The sequence below is a fragment of the Bidens hawaiensis genome, unplaced genomic scaffold, assembly GCF_021521415.1.
Source record: "Bidens hawaiensis isolate Kalapana, Puna unplaced genomic scaffold, B.hawaiensis_p1.1 tig00015706_1, whole genome shotgun sequence".
Taxonomy (NCBI): domain Eukaryota; kingdom Viridiplantae; phylum Streptophyta; class Magnoliopsida; order Asterales; family Asteraceae; genus Bidens; species Bidens hawaiensis.
In genome coordinates this window covers 344,096-361,388 of record NW_027492402.1, presented here as the reverse complement: position 1 = coordinate 361,388, position 17,293 = coordinate 344,096, and the positions used below count along the sequence as shown (strand labels likewise).

The 17,293-nt window shown below is 33.3% G+C and overlaps 1 protein-coding gene and 1 pseudogene across 1 annotated transcript; one reads left to right on the top strand and one right to left on the bottom strand.

The window, feature by feature from the left end:
- The first annotated feature begins 9,671 nt into the window (after nucleotides 1-9,671).
- Nucleotides 9,672-10,374, top strand: LOC143549635 (transcription factor HEC1 pseudogene; annotated as a pseudogene).
- A 2,600-nt stretch (nucleotides 10,375-12,974) lies between these two features.
- On the bottom strand, nucleotides 12,975-17,007 carry LOC143549634 (uncharacterized). Its single transcript, XM_077040495.1, has 5 exons — nucleotides 16,705-17,007; nucleotides 15,034-15,609; nucleotides 13,966-14,236; nucleotides 13,286-13,367; nucleotides 12,975-13,139 (listed from the first exon to the last, which is right to left on the bottom strand). Exons 2-5 carry the CDS (start codon nucleotides 15,515-15,517, stop codon nucleotides 12,975-12,977), a joined length of 1,002 nt encoding a protein of 333 aa, XP_076896610.1. The 5' UTR covers nucleotides 15,518-15,609; nucleotides 16,705-17,007.
- Between the last annotated feature and the right edge of the window lie 286 nt (nucleotides 17,008-17,293).

Below are 17,293 nucleotides of genomic sequence, written 5' to 3'. Positions count from 1 at the left end.
TTAAAAGGTTCATGGAAAATTTTTGCTTTGAAAAAACTAAGACCCAGAGGCCAGAAGTGAATGAATACTAAAGTTTTCGGCTTCAAGCGCTATAAACTATTAGGTTGTTCTCTATGATGGGGGGCATCAAAGCCCCTATGTAGTGCCACGTCATCGTCACGTAAGAAACGGGCTTCGAACCCCTTCTCTATAACGCTCTGATGTGGTTTAAAACCCCTTAGGCGCCCCATTATATACACACACACACATGTATGTGTGTGTGATAGATGGAGAGAGAGAACGGTGACGGTCGTTCCAAGCCCCCCCTTTCCGTGCCCCAGCTATCTGCGCTCCTCTGCGGTGTTTGCCACCATCCACGCCCCCAAAGGCGCCCTTAGACGCGCCCATAGCGTGGAGCCTCAAGGAGTATAGTAAAAATGTTGTTTTTTAAATGGTTGAGTGTTCTAGTCTTAAGATGGACATTGGTGTCAATTTTTGAATAAGTTTAGAGTGTGTTAAGTCGTTTTAAAATAACAAAGTGAATGTATGGGTCAGACCAGGCTAGATAATCACATAGAAACTCAATCCAAAATATTCTAGCCCAACCCAAAAATATTAATCAAGGATAATAATAACTATCGTAACTGACTAACTGGTTGCCTTGGTTTGTCTTCATGGGCTAAGCTTAAAGCCCTAAGTCCCTAACTAGTCACATTAAAAGGCTTGATGTTATATTGATTAAGGCTCATGATCTATTGGGCCTGGGTCTTTATGCATCTCTATTTTCATTCAAATAGTGTTGTACTAAATAGTAATCGCTAGTCAGACACTAAAATGAGTACCAGCAATTAATCAGGACTAATTGAAATTAATTGACAATTATCAAAGGTTAATTTATGCTTAGTCATGATTTTTACAACTATACATGACTTAAAAAATGAGTATATATAAATTTTAAAATGTATACAACCAATAATTAATCATATAAAAGTTAGTTTGATAATGGCATTGCATCTAGAGGTGCAAAACAAAAACTTGAATTCGGAACCGGATCCGAAATAAAAACCTGGAACCGAATTTTTAATACCCATGTTTTTAATACCTGAACCCGTACCCGACCCTACCCGTAGGGTACGAATAGGATATGCATTTCGGTACTAAAACCCGAACCCGAACCCGAACCGGACCCGATTTGTATCCGGTAATACCCGAAAACTCGAACCGGTTCCATACCCGGAACCGGGTTTTTCCAATACCCGAAACTGGGTATTTCAAATACCCGATGTATACCCGAAAAATACCTTAAAATAACCCGAAAATAGCCCTTAAAAGGGCAACATTTTAAAAAAATAAAAATATTCAATCTATACCCGAAAAATACCCGGAAAAAAGCACGAAAAAACCCACAAAAAGGGTTTTTTCAATACCCGGAAATAGGGTATTCAAATACCCGGTTTTAGAATATCCGGCTCTATACCCGACCCGAACCCGATGCATAGGGTATGGTTTTTAGAGGCAATACCTGGACCCGACCCCGACCCCGACCCGGTTTTTACCAATACGATTTTTCAATACCCGGTCATACCCGAACCCGGGTATTTGAAAAACCCGATTTGTCCATCTCTAATTGCATCTATCAAAATAAACATCATGTGATGTTCTAAATAACTGTCTTTATAATGACTTTTGATAAATTCCAACCGTCAACATGATGGCAAATTATTATAGCTGAAACATTTATAATGGTTAATGTACTTTAAAACCTGCAGGTAATTTATAGTTTAGTAGGCCTTTCAAAAAATATGAAATAAAAAAGGTTAATAGTTTAATATATATTTTATTTAAACAACAAAGATTAAATTGAGAAAAAACCGGATAGTAAGAAATTAGACAAGACAAGACAAAGATACAAACCGAACAAAAAAAAGACCTCTAGAAACAAGTACAAGACTAGAAAAGAGAAACACACACAAACTAAACACACGAAATGAAAAGAATATTGAAAGAGAAGGAGACGAGATCAAATTCCCATGGGCCGATCCTAAAGCCCATTGCACTATACCACAATACCACATATACAACGCGACGTAACCTATTTCTTTAAACTCCTGCATGATCGTAAATGTTACTCGCCCCTGTAAAGCATATAAAAGAATACTATTTTTTTTCATTTAGGATTTTTTTGCATCTCTTTAAATTAATAGGGAAGAATTCAATTCATTTATGCAACCGAGCTAGATAAAAAAGACCTTGAATTTTCCCTCTTGGATCTTTATGTAGCCAACTATTCTCCGTTTCTAGAACATTATGTTTCGATGAACCAACAAGTGTAGCCATGAAAAACTCAGGTCAGAGTAAAGTATAATAACATCTATAAAATGTCTATTGTTCTTTCTATTATTATTAACTTTTCAGTAACCAAATAACATTGACATATCTATATTTATTAACACGACTAATGAACGAACACGACAAACACATCATTTTCTTAATATTGACATATTTAATAAGCATGTGCACAATATGAAACTTTTTACATGATTAAATGTAACCAAGTAAATAAGTAACATGAATGGTACCGAAGGACATGTATATGTGATTAGATATAAGCAATTCAATGTCACGAATAACACAACACGTTTAACAAAATTATTGACATGACTCCGTAAAAACTACTAAGAAATAATAAGACAGGTCCATATTTAATCATAATATATTTAATTATTATTTATGTAACTATGTCGTTTGTATAAACGAACGATACACGTGTTATATGTCGACCTATATATCAACCTTGTTAACACGATAAGTTAAGCATGTTACGTGTGTCAAAAATGAGTAGGTGGGTTGAACACATTTAGACAATGTTAATCTGCTCATTAACATGTCCAATCATTTATGACCTTGAACAAACACTACCCCTTTAAGTTTGTGTCGTGTCATGTTATAAATGTTTTAACCCTAGATCAAAAACCCGCTACATAACCGGTTTGCTAAGTATTCTTATCTTCCTTAATCTGAGACATCAATCACGGGCCAAATTAATTAAACTAGCAAAATGGACAGTTCGTTTGACAGGGTTCTTATATTTTTTTTTCTAGTGATTCATTTAGAACTTATTTTGGGGTTCATACAAATTAAAATTACAAATTCACATAAAAAAAATAATAAACCAGTTTCTTATTTTAATTTAAATTTATGACGTTATCTGGTTTTAAAAAACAGACCGACCAATAAATCATTAACACTATAAATTAAACATAATAGTAAATATTTTATACGTGTTTATATCCAAATCTATATTGTTCCTTTACATAATATTTTTGTTTTCACAAAACTCCAACAAACCAACACAACTAAATGAAGTTAAAATCTAAAAACATGCAGATTGAAAAAAAAATGTCATTATATCATAAACCATACAACCATTTTGTAAATGCTTCTAACTGAAGAGATGATGAACATATTCAAAAATAATTGATCAACAAGAAATTCGTATCTTCCCGATGACGTACGCTATCAAAGGGTTTCACAAATCCCAGAAGCAAGAGTTTCCTATAATATCATCAACATATATATGCTGATGATGTCAATACCTCAAATCACCATGTACTTTATGCGCATGCACAGATAATAATCTCTAGGTGTTTTTTCACTTTATTTTCACATTTAACTTGTCTGATACCCAAAAGGGTTCATTTATTTTGGTTGGAAAATGATGAAGTCATTGTAGATTTCAATCATGCATTTTGTTGGTTTTGTTTGGGTTGTACTTTAATGGATTCAAGTTCTTTGAGGATATATGAAGATGAAAGATACTTATTCCAATTGTTATTGGATTGGTTAAACCATGTGAGGATGTCAATGTGGATTGATTGTTTATAGGGGTGTGATTGTGTGAATATATCATGAGTTCATGACACGGCATGAAAACATGACACAAACCTGATATGAAATTCGTGGATTAGGGTTTAACATAAACAGGTTCGGGTAAGTTTTGGGTCGGGTTTGGGTCAACTTTGTGGATTTGTTGGTTGATTCGTGTAACTCATTTATATTTATTTTTATTTTTTTGTCTAATTTATGTAAAGATTTAAAATGAGTGGGTATATTATGTCAAAATATAACTAAAATGAAATTTACTTAAAGATTTTATAATTAAAATGTAATTTTATATAAATTTATATCTTTCTGTTGTAAAAATATAAATTAAAGTATTAATATGTGATAAAATAAAAAACCAAAACTTGCGGATCAAACGATTCATGTTCTGGTTAACCTGTAATTTCGTGTTGTGTTCGGGTTTGTATCAAATTTTCAGGTTCATGTGGGGTTGGATGCCAACACGCAAACACGACCTGTTTAACACGCCTAATTGTTTACCATTTAGATCGAACTCATGGCGCGCAGTGTGTGTGTGATTTCTTAGGCAACCATGCATATGCATGTGCTTTTTGTAAAGACACTTTTATCATTGCATTTACTACATCCCTGTGCTTTTAGTTTATGATCAGGCTACCCTGCATTCATGTCAATTTCCATCATAATTGCACCTACAACTTTCAGCAATAAAAAATGAGCTTTTTTGTACCAAAATATAAAGGGATTGGAACCCAATTTGTGGAAGTTGTGAAAATATGAAATTTTTTTTACAAGGTTACAAGGGGATTGGAATCCAATTGGTGGAACTTGTACAATTTTTTTGTATCAAATTACAAGGGTGTGGTAACCAAATTAGTGGAAATTGTACAGATTTGAACCTTTTTTTAATATTTTTTTTGTATACAAGAGGATTGAAACCCAATTGGTGGAAATTGTATAGATTGAAAATTTTTGAAACAGATTACAAGGGATTAAACATGTGAAGACTTGAACTATTTTTACTAAATTAGAAGGGGATTAAATTACAAAAATTTGAACTATTTTTACTAAATTACAAGGAGATTGAAATTATAAATATTTAAAATATATTTACTTTTTTATTGTACGACATATAATCTCACGTGTAAACCTACCCTTTCAGGGCTATATCCAAGGTTTACTCATTGACTGCCGTGAGATCGTACCTCCATGATGCACGGGAACCAGATAGAATCTGTAGACCCTCGCATCCCTACCGGGTTCGAACCCGGGATTAAAGCCCTGATTCATCCCTTCACCCAGATATCCTTCGAACTGGCCTAAGTGAGAATCGAACCTGCGTTTCCACATTGGGACAACATGCCTCTTACCGCTAGACCAACGTCTCAGGATAAAAATCGTAAAAACTTGAACTTTTGTTATTAAATTACAAGGGGATTGAAATTTTAAAAATTTGAACTATTTTTTACTAAATTACAAAGGGATTGAAATTGTATTATTTAAACTATATTTTTACTCAATTACAATTAAAATTGTAAAGATTTGAACTTTTGTTTACAAGATTACTAGAGGATTGATTGGAAACCAATTGGTGGAAATTGATGTGATGACTTTGAATTGTTCTTTTGCAGAGAGATATGGATATGGCAGAGTGAAAAGGGTGAGAAAAAAAAATGATAAAATTTGGGCAGACAATCTGAAAAAGAAGGGTGGAAATTAGGTGCCTGGAACAAGAGCCATGAAAGGAAATAAGTTGAAAGCAAAAGCCTGTGTAATCAAGTAAAATGGATATTGGACCACTTCTTTATAGCCTGTACCAATTACTCCCCTAGATCATCACAATCAATTACCATCTAGTGTCTTGTTTCTTAGAAAAGGTATGAGCCCAAAATTTATGTGTTTTATTCACTTTGTATCTACTTTTTTAGCTTGGTCCTTTCTCCCTTAGCTTGTTAGCTTCATATTCAGTCTTATAAGTCATATTGTAACAAGTTATTAACTAATCTTTTCGTCATTATTTTAGTTCACTTATATCGTCAGTTACTTATGGTTTTAGGTTGTCATAAGGTTATACGTAATGCTTAATGCCCCTTAATTAAGGGGCATTTTTCGTCACATCATAGTCAACATTTTAGTTAAAATAATACGTAATGGATAATGTCAATTCAATGTTTTATAACGCCCGTAATGCCTGGAATTGGTGTTTGGATTTAGTTTCTTCTTATGGGGCTCATCTTTTGAGTTAGATGTTTTCCCAAATTTTAGCTGTATCATTTTTATCATTTTGTTTGTAAAAATTCGCAAATCATTGATTAATTTACGTGTTAATTAGGCTTGTATATTTTGTTTATGAATGTTTAAAGATTTGATATAAAAGTTGTGAATGGTACAATGTTGATTAGGGGGTGCAGCCATTATGCATTTAAGGCTTGAACAATATCATTGAATGTTGAGTTATCATGATTTGAATGAGACAACTAGAAAATGGAAAGCAACATAGGACTAATAAGTCAAAAGGTTTACTACAACACAAGGACAACAGCTTCATTTTTACCTTTTTTTGGAATCATATCTTCTTATGCCTCTGAATAACCCTAAGGAGCTTCAATGAGGCTTTGGTCATATTCACGCGTCTAACTTTAATCAAGTAAATGAAAAAATATATATAAATATATAAACGTAATGCTGTCTGTTTCTGTCCATTTATTAAAAAAATAAAGTTGTTCATGTTCACCGATACGCTAAATAAACATATATGATTACAATATATAAACATGGTTGTATATATATTTTTTATAACGTATTGCTAATATATATGAAACCATATATCATCACTGTGTGATGCAGTGGTAAAACGATAACGAAGATCTACCACGTTGATTCTGTGAATACCCGTGCTGAACTTCACCAAAACTCCAAATTCTCACCCAAAGGTTAAGGAAAGTGAAGAGAAAAATATTTATTATCAAAATTCAAGTCTGACAATCCATATTACATCAACATCATATAAATAGGCTTTCTAATACGAAATAAACATATATGATTACAATATATAAACATGGTTGTATATATATTTTTTTATAGCGTATTGCTAATAGATTTGAAAACCATATATCATCACTGTGTAATGCAGTGGTAAAACGATAACGAAGATCTACCACGTTGATTCTGTGAATACCCGCGATGAACTTCACCAAAACTCCAAATTCTCACCCAAAGGTTAAGGAAAGTGAAGAGAAAAATATTTATTATAAAAATTCAAGTCTGACAATCCATATTACATCAACATCATATAAATAGGCTTTCTAATACGAAATAAACATATATGATTACAATATATAAACATGGTTGTATATATATTTTTTTATAACGTATTGTTAATAGATTTGAAAACCATATATCATCACTGTGTAATGTAGTGGTAAAACGATAACGAAGATCTACCACGTTGATTCTGTGAATACCCGTGATGAACTTCACCAAAACTTCTAATTCCCACCCAAAGGTTAAGGAAAGTGAAGAGAAAAATATTTATTACCAAAATTCAAGTCTGACCATCCATATTACATCAACATCATATAAATAGGCTTTCTAATACGAAATGGACCCAAAAAAGGCCATGATCCAAACACAAACCCAAAAAGAAAAATATAAAAACTGACAAAAAAAACATAAAAAAATCCATAACTTTATTTAGGAGGCATTTTTGGGCTTCGAACATGGGCCAAACCGTTGTAGGTTGTTTGCCACAATGTGCTCCTCGTCTCAAGCTTCTATTTGACTGGTAATAGGCTCGAAATGGAGCTTCGTGGGCCAAGTTATGCCTATTTTCGTGGGCCACATTTGAAAGCACGATCATTGACCTACAAATATAACATGACACGTTCTTCAATACTTGGGCCTTCATCACTGTGTCATCCTCATCGATTTGTAAGGTTTAGCAATGTTTTACGTTATGTTAATGTAACGCATAATCTCGTTATATAATATGTCGTTAGGAAGCTTATTTTAGTTGTAGTTTCAATGTTACAACTAGAAGCATATTTTATGTTCAGTTAAGCTAAGGGTTTTTTTTAATAGTATTTACTATTTAGGTATGAGTCGAGTTTTTATGACCGGTCCACACACATGGCATCATGTGATATTGGGATTTTCTTAAAGCAACCACCACACTTAACATTCTTCGTCTAGCTCACTCCATATTTCACTTTCAAATTTGAAAATCAGATAATATTGTTTTATATTTATATATGTAGACAATTATTATATGAATATTTTCAAGGTGGTTGAAGTTGAAAATATAATGTAAAGGTTAGGTAATTCAAGGGGAAGATAATATATACAATATACAATATAATGCTACCAAACATTGGCATAATCGTGTTGGTCACTTTGAAACTCCTTTTTTTCTTATTAGTAAATTTTAAATTTATTTATTAACGTTCTATTTGTTATTCTTGTCAAAATTTCACTGATAAAAGACTATTCATTCGATTTTCATTCTCTTAAATTTGCATCTTTTGACAATGTCCATTGTGATCTTTGGACCTCACCCATCACTAGTAACACCGATTACAAGTATTACATACAATTTTACAAGTATGTGTAGGTCTATTCCCTAAAAATTCAAATTTGAAACATTTACCAAATTTTATACACTTACACAATTCAACAATAATATCAAAACGTTTGAATGTAACATTTGGGGGGGGGGGGGAGGAAGATACAACAATAATGATTTCAACACGTTGCCGAATGTGCATATCTTTCATTTCTTGTGTCTTCAAACCTAACCACATAACGATAAATTATAACTCATAATCAGACACCTAAATGAAGTTATTCGCTCTCAAATTTTTCATGCCACTCCTTCCACCCGTGTTTTTAGTAGAGGTACTTCACACTACTTCTTACCTTCACAACGTTTACCATCTAAAAACTTTCAATCCCGAACACCCACCTTTGCCCTATACAACTGCCAACCCACCTACGATCATCTTAATTAGGGTGTTCGGATGTGCCTGTTACGCGAACCTTTCTTCAACACATCCACATAAACTTCACCATTGTTCTATTCGGGAATGCCTACTACCTAAACCATAGTATTCACCCCACCACCACCGCCTATCAAATGACCCGATCACTCACAACTCATAGCCCAAACAACACCCAATAACCACCTAATGACAACCCGATCAAAACATGGGATTGTTAAACCATAGCCCACTAAATATGCATCATAACTACCTACACGCTAGAACAGAGACTCATTTGGAGTCGTCCCCTACAGACACCATAACTATCTACATGCTGGAAATTTGGCTCATTGCGTATTTTGGAGTATCTTTTTAACTAATTGTCTATTTTGAAGATTTTCACTTCTTTTAAAAAGTAAAAGGTGTGATGTACTCTATGGTAAATGGTGTGCATCTAGTCCATTTACATGATGCATGTGTGTCCATCTCTATAATGGACTTTGATTACGCATTATATAATGCGTGCACCCCACTTATATGGTGCGAGTGTATGTTTCTATAAACCGCACATACGTGTGTAGCATATGTTCATGCTTTTTTTAAGATTGTTTCACAAATCTTTTTAGATTTTCATACATATAAATGTAACTAAAGTGTTATTGAGTTGGTTTTCATTTAATAATGTAACTTTATATTTATTAATATCCACATATGCAATTAGACAAACATAAATATCTGATCAAGCATGTGTTGTAGCAATAAATACAATCTCCAACAAAAGTACATTAAATATTAGTCTTGAAAGTGTTATTTATACCCCTCCCACAAAACCCTAATCCATGCTTTTGTGATCATATGGAGAGGATACCTATCATGGAACTAGATGAGCTTCCTGAACAACTTCCTCAACCTTTTCAAGATCTTTCTGAGCCACCACTCATGGAACTCAACCACCCTACACCACCACTACAATCACAAATCATATACCGTTATCCACCTCCTTTTATCACACAATCACAATGGTCATTACACGAATTCGCACGAGGGAACTGGTTTCATCAGAAGCCTGAGTCTGTGGAGGCCATGAGGGAGATGATATTCCGAATGGCGGCTTTGCAACCGGTGCAAATAGACCCAGAGTCCATCAAGCCACTCAAGAGAAGGAATGTGAAGATATCGAATGACCCACAAACCGTGGCGGCCAGGCACCGGAGAGAGAGGATTAGTGAGAGGATTAAGATACTTCAAAGATTAGTTCCTGGTGGTACTAAAATGGACACTGCTTCCATGTTGGATGAGGCTGCACATTACATGAAGTTTCTTAAAAAACAAGTGCAATCATTGGAACAAGCCGCGGCTTCAGGCGGTGGTGGTGTGTTGACAAAAAATAACACCACCACCTAGCCATTATTCTCATAATTTGGTTAGAGGTTATGGTCAGTCTGCTATTAATTAAGCCTCTCATGTTTTATGGATTTATGTTGTACGTAAAAACCTTTAGGTTGAATATTGAACTATGCTAGCAATTATATTTGTGGTGTATTTGAATCAACTAATATAAGCTAACTTTATGTATGATGATTGATGACAGTGAAGTGGTTAGTTATATTTTTCAAAATTAATATAAATAAAAAGTAAAAATTAGGCCTTTAAATAGATAACTAATTAAGCCGGTGTACTTGAAAATACCTAATCTTAGTTATGCATTAGCATACAATAATAAGAATTTAGCATTTGTATCATATTGTCCAAATTATATTAATTTTGATTATTTTTCCTGTTTTGTTAAACTTCTGCTATTTTGTATAAAATAGTTATCACCATATAAGAAATATAAAAATCTCTTCTGTTTGACATCACGGGTTCGTATCCAACTCATATGTCATATTCTTAGTTGATGAATTAGGCTTCATGACATCAAACACCCTGAGAGCTTTCTAAGAGTTTAGCCAGTATTCGTTGTTTAAAAAAATTGTTTTAGAATAATGGAATCAGCCCTAATCTATGAAAAGTTGATCATGGATAAGATGCACATATATATTATTATATATTATCATATGATAATAAAGAATATATGTGAAATTATTTATGGGTAAACAAGGGGGTGCGTATTTCTTTATCAATTTTCTGTTTTGGGCATGGTGAGGTCAGCTGAGTCTTCCCTTTAACTTAAAGCTCGGAGAAAGATTCAGATTTGTTATGCTTGTCTGTGCCCGAATATATATTCTTTTAGTTTTTTCTTCATCAAATATATTTTAATATTGCTTTTCAAAAAGTTTTTAATATATCTTTAAAAAATAAATTGTATATATTCTCACAAAATCTAATGTTTTGTACTTTGTAAGTTTGTAGATCCCTCACCTTGTATGTCTAAACGCGCGAAAGATGTCGTCTAAAATATGTTGGAAAAAATCCCGATCTTGATAAAGATGTCGTTAGTTTATTAAAGTTTAGTTAAACTATGTTAGAAAGTTCAGTTAGTAAAGTTAGGTTGCAAAGTACGTAATTAGATAATAGTTTGTGTGAATGTTGTAACTAGTTGTGTTAACCAAACACAATGCATGACAATTGGCAACTACTTCACTCACTTTATACCCTCCGGCTAACGTAGATTGCATCTCGGAGACTAGGACCACCGCAGATATCGGATTGCTTATGATGGTGTAAGTTGTCAGAGGACGTTACCATAACCACCCAATGTTGCTTGCATTGTACTTTATTGTTCTCATCATTTGAAGAAACTGGGAATTAACTTATGATCACTTAATCTTACCAGTTTTAACTAGCTGCTTTAAGTACATCAGTAAGGTTGTTTGTTGCATCTAGTTTTGTTTAGTGTAGTGTTATACTTTTTGCTTATATTTAGTTTTAGTAACCAATAGAACGATACTGGAAAATTCGTGGAACCATTTAATCAACGGGATTAGATAAATCGTAGCTTAGGCTGGACAGATGACCTTTAAAAGGTTGTGATACAATATTGGTAGACAAACGACGAACCTTAAACCTATTTTTAAGTGGATTTATCATTCAAAAGTTTACTAGTACACGACCGTTCGAATGTTTACTTTTTATGCTTATTAATTAGCTTGTGCATACATGTTTTAGGTAAATGTTGCATCAGTTTGAAATATTTAATCAAATTTTATAACCTAAGTTTATTGCATTATTATATTTTAAGTATTTTAGTTAGTCCGTTAAGGGCGGTTATTAGTTAGTTATTTGGTAATTAAATAACTACCATAGTACCACCCCCAAGTGTGTGTGTGTATTGTTGTAAACATGTGTTGTGTGGATGAAGAAGATGCTCATCTTTTATGTCTTTCAAGGAACTTAATATTTACCCAACAAAATTGATATCTTGCCTTTCAAACTTGAGCATTAGACCAATCAAGACATATGTTGATTGTAAAAAAAATCAAAAGAGACATCAACATGTACATTGGGGAGTTTGATGCTGACATGGTTGTAAGACGACTTGTGCGAAAGAAAGAATACCTTCATGGTTTTTTCGTGAGCATTTTACGCTACTTGAGTTGAAAGAACATTAGATAGATTAATTTCGCAATCACTGCATTTATATATTTTAATTTTATCCATGTAACATCTAGTTTTTGTTACCTACACATGAAATTGATTTGCAAAATTTGTGTTTGATTAATTTTCAAAATTGTGTTTGATTATAACGTGCTTACGATTGCAATTTTGAGGTAATTTCATTGTAGACATGTATACGCGGATATAGAAACTCACAGATTAAACAATATACATTGGTATAAAAAGTACGTGTGATGTGTTTGACACAATGATTGAAACACATCATTGCAGTTGATGCTATATGGTAATAAGTGATGTGGTCTGGTGTGTCGCCTTATGCAATTGACCGGTATTTGGACAGTTAGACCATAAGTCGCAAGTTTTTCAAATTTGGTTGAACAAATATGGCCATCGGATATACAAGTCTGACCATCGATTGAACATATATGACTAGATGATGAGAACAGCTTATAATTTGGTGCTTAAAACATAAAAATCTAATAAGTTATTTACTAAGAACCGAGTATTTATATACTTGTTCAAAAACACTTGAGAATTGCATAATGAACCACAATGTGTACCATCAAGTAACATTAGAAACATGCATTAAAGTTCATTAATTCAAGGATATTGTTTTGAACAAAAGCAAGACATGACCTTAAGGCTGGTTTTAGGAGCCTCATTTTCAGACATTCTTATTCTCATCTCTTCGGCTTTCATTTGAGCATTTCTAAGCTTCTTGATAATATTATCCATAGATTTTGTTTTCTTCTTTTCGAGTTTCATCTGCAAAGAAAACAATGCATATTTATAGTTATCCCAAAAGCAATGAGAAAACAAGACATATATATATATATATATATATATATATATATATATATATATATATATATATATATATATATATTACGCGGTTGATGGTTAATACGCACCTCAAGTTTTCGAATCGAGGCTTCGGCTTTTGCAATCTGTAGATTCTCCCAAGCAGTAATCCTTGCTTCCTCTTTCTGGACCCTGCGAACAAAATGGAAGAGAAAAAATTTTTTTAGTTAATTTTGTCTTTCGTTTAGGAGTTTTAACTAGTTTAACTACTTGTCCGAATTCTCTTTCTTTTTAAACCTTGGTTCGAGTTTTCAGATTTTTAACCATTTGAGTCCTTTTGGCCAACGGCCTTAATTAGATTTTTCATTTTTTTAAGTGGAAGGGCATTTTAGTCATTTTACATATAATGGCTATTTATATGAATTACAAAGATTATTTAATAGTTAAGAGGACTATTTATGTAACTTACTTAATATAAAAAAAACAACAAAAAAATAAATTACATTTAACAAAAATGGCACCTATTATAAGTAAATTACACAATTATAGTCCTCTAACTATCACATAATCTTTGTGATTTAATAAATAGCACCTCATATATTAACAGACTAAAATGCCCTTACATTTAACAAAAAAATATAATGATGTTGGCCAAAAGGACAATAATGGTTAAAACTTAAAAGTTTCAAAACTCAAGCAATGATTTTTTTTAAAAAAAAACAAGAATTCGTAGTCTGGTAGTTAAACTGAGTAAACCTCAAGGACGAAAATTGAAAACTTTGATCCGTACTTTGACGATTCTATTGATCCTTCTATAGGATTCCAAGTCAAAGTCCGGTCGTTGACTTTTGTTGACTCATTCTTTTCTATTTTCTTATTGCGTCTTTTTGGTTGCTTTGTCATTGTAGCTCGTTTGTCCACCTGGACATCTTTGACTTCCGGTCTAGCAGAGCGGTGGTTGTTAGACTCTGCTGACGTGGACAACAGATCCCTTATCTTTGGAGAGGGATCTGGGATATCTACTGGGCTCATTTGTGTAGCCATATCTCGTCTCGAGACAACTGTATACATGGGTAACACATTTAACAAAAATAATATAGTTAGCTATCAAAAAGCATAGTAGATACAAAATCATATAAAGATCAGTTCTAACTACTAATCTAATAAGGTGTTAAGCGTGCCCGATTGAATTGTCAACTTGAACATGACCCAAAAATTTTATTTGTGTCGAAACGTCAACCCTAAGTCGCACTCACTTAAAACCATGTAACCGAACATGAAGCGTTTAACCGGCATGTTTTATCTAAACATGTCAAATTGGTTGGTGTGTGGGGGTGTGAATTTCTGACACGACATGAACCTAACACGAAATTTGTGGGTTTGGGTCAATGTCGGGTTGAACATGCCAACCCATTTAACTAAACGGTCATGTTCGAGTCAGACAGGTTCATGGGTTGACCCGTTTAACCCATTTGTTTGTTATTTTATTATTTTAATGAGTTTTAGTACTCAATTAAGTTAACATAAGATTTTATTACTATAATGTAATTGATTTATATAAATTTGTATTTTTAGTTATAAAAATGTAAACTTAAAGTATTAAAATGTGAAAACAATTAAAAAAAATAAAAAAGCGTTCAGGTCGTGTTCAGCGGTTAGACACGATCCGTTTAACACCCCTATTATAGTGATAATCAAGTTGTAAACATGTTAATCGAGTTGGTTGGTTGGTTGGTTGTACAAAAAAAAGGTTAAAAGGGTCATAAACGGGTTAAACATGTCAATCATAATACAACCCGTCTAATTAAACAGGTTAACCCGAACACGACCTGTTTACAACAAACAAACAAGATTATACCTTGAGAATCAGGGTGTGAAGAAGACTCAATAAGCAACTCCGACGAGGCCCGTTTACACTTGATATTAGCGTTAACCGAGTGCGCATCACTTCCACCAAAAGAATATCCACTAGGTACCAAAACACCAGTAGTAACTACTGGGGAGCCTGCAAACATATTATTTGTGCTTCCACCTTCCACCAAACCAAAACCAGGTGAATAGCTTGAAAAGTAACCGTCATCAGGAGCGGGCCCCAGTGGCCCGCTCTTTGACTTGGGTCGTCTCTGAGTCTCTGGTTCTAGAGTACTACAAACTCTAGAACCAGAGACCGGACTTGTGATCCACCTCTCTGCATCATCCCATTTCGAAGGCAATGGTTTTCCATTATTAAAAGGCATCAATATATTGACACTCGTACGCGTATGCTTATTATCCGCATAATCAGGAGTACCCGGGCTTGTGTATGCACCTGAATTTCTAAGTGAAGTTGAATTCTTACTCATGGATCTTAATTATGGTAAATAGCACACTCACTGTTGTATCAATATGTTATAAAATGTATGCATGTTATAGGTGGAGTTTATATAAGAGAAATCTGCATCTTAAGATTAAACAATGGTTAGATAAGCCACAATTCAAGACGATAACGCATTTTCTATGGCGAATAAAGAGGCATGTAAGCGTAAATCGCAAGTATATACATCATTTAGTTGAACGTAACAATTTTGTTTGCTAACACGAGACGCGCTGATTACATTTCTCAGTTAAACACGATAGATAAACAAACACACAACTGCGGGTGTATTTTAGGTTAAAATTTCCGGGTTTCGGGTTTTTCAGGTTTCACAGTTTTAAATCCAGAACCAAAACCTGTCACGATTTTTCAGGTTCGGGTTAATTGGTTTCGAGTAACTAGAAAAACGAAAGCGCTTTAAAAAGTTACAGGGCGTAATGCCTCGCCGAGCTAAAATAAAAAGGTCCGTAAACCCTAACGATTAACAAAATAAAAATGTCTGTAGGCCCAATATCTCGAATGTGTTATGGGTAAATAAAATATTGGGCCCAATATCTAATAAGAGGATTAAGATATGTACCTATTTTATAAAAAAAATTATAAAAATATATAAAAAAAATATAGATATATAAAAAAAGTTGTGCCTCCAAAAATTAATTGCCCGGGCCGGTTGTCAAGGTTGCCCAACTCACCAGCCAGGCCCAATATCTAATAAGAGGATTAAGATATGTACCTATTTTATAAAAATAATAATAATAATTATATATAAAAAAATATAGATATATAAAAAAAAATTGTGCCTCCAAAAATTTAGTGCCCCGCCGGTTGTCCAGGTTGCCCAACCCACTAGCCGACCCTGAAAGCTACAATGCTAAAACTAAAGCAGCATATTCATCTTTCACTAGTAACTAAATAACCAAATAGTAAACCAACATAATCAAAAAATGCGAGCATAACCTATCAGAGTATAAGTCATTAATTGTATATATACATTAAACAATATTGATTCAGCCATAAATTCAACCAAAATGAGAACATATCCGAATTCTTCGGCTGGAATACCAATTGAATAGCTATACAACTTTATATGGATTTTCAGGTTGACCCGAAAGCCAAAACTTAGACTCAATAGACTCAATAAGACAATAGCCAAAACTACCCGAATTACCAACTCACCTGATCATAAAAACAAGCTTCATCATTCATCAATGGATGTAAATGAAGAAGAATTAGAGATAGTTTAAAGTAATAAGATAATGAATATATTGCAGTCAAGTCAAAGTAAGGCTGAATAAATGGGATGATATACTAAATTCTTACCTGCAACCAACAAGTCCGTATGTTATGTCATATGTGTGATATTTGGTCCAAAAACTGGTCGGTCAAGATGATGTCATCCATGTGGTGGTGGGCCAAAAGTCTTATTTTTCTATGTGTACATACTTGGGAATTTGGATACATTAATGACACGTGGGGTTCCAGAAATTACATGTGTTATTATAATATTTGAAATAAATTTTAACCATGTAATAGTATAAACGGTATACGTGATCAAAAGTATACTTGTTAGTTATGAGTTATGACCCCATGACTAATATTATAATCATCCATGACTTAGATTAACAATCTTAAAACATACAATTTTTGTTGTGCAAGTTAATTTGTTTATGCAATTTGTTGTATACATAGTATATGTTAGCACATGCTTAAGTAATTCTTAAATGTGATGTTATAATAAGTTGTTAACACAAGAGATGGCTTGAAA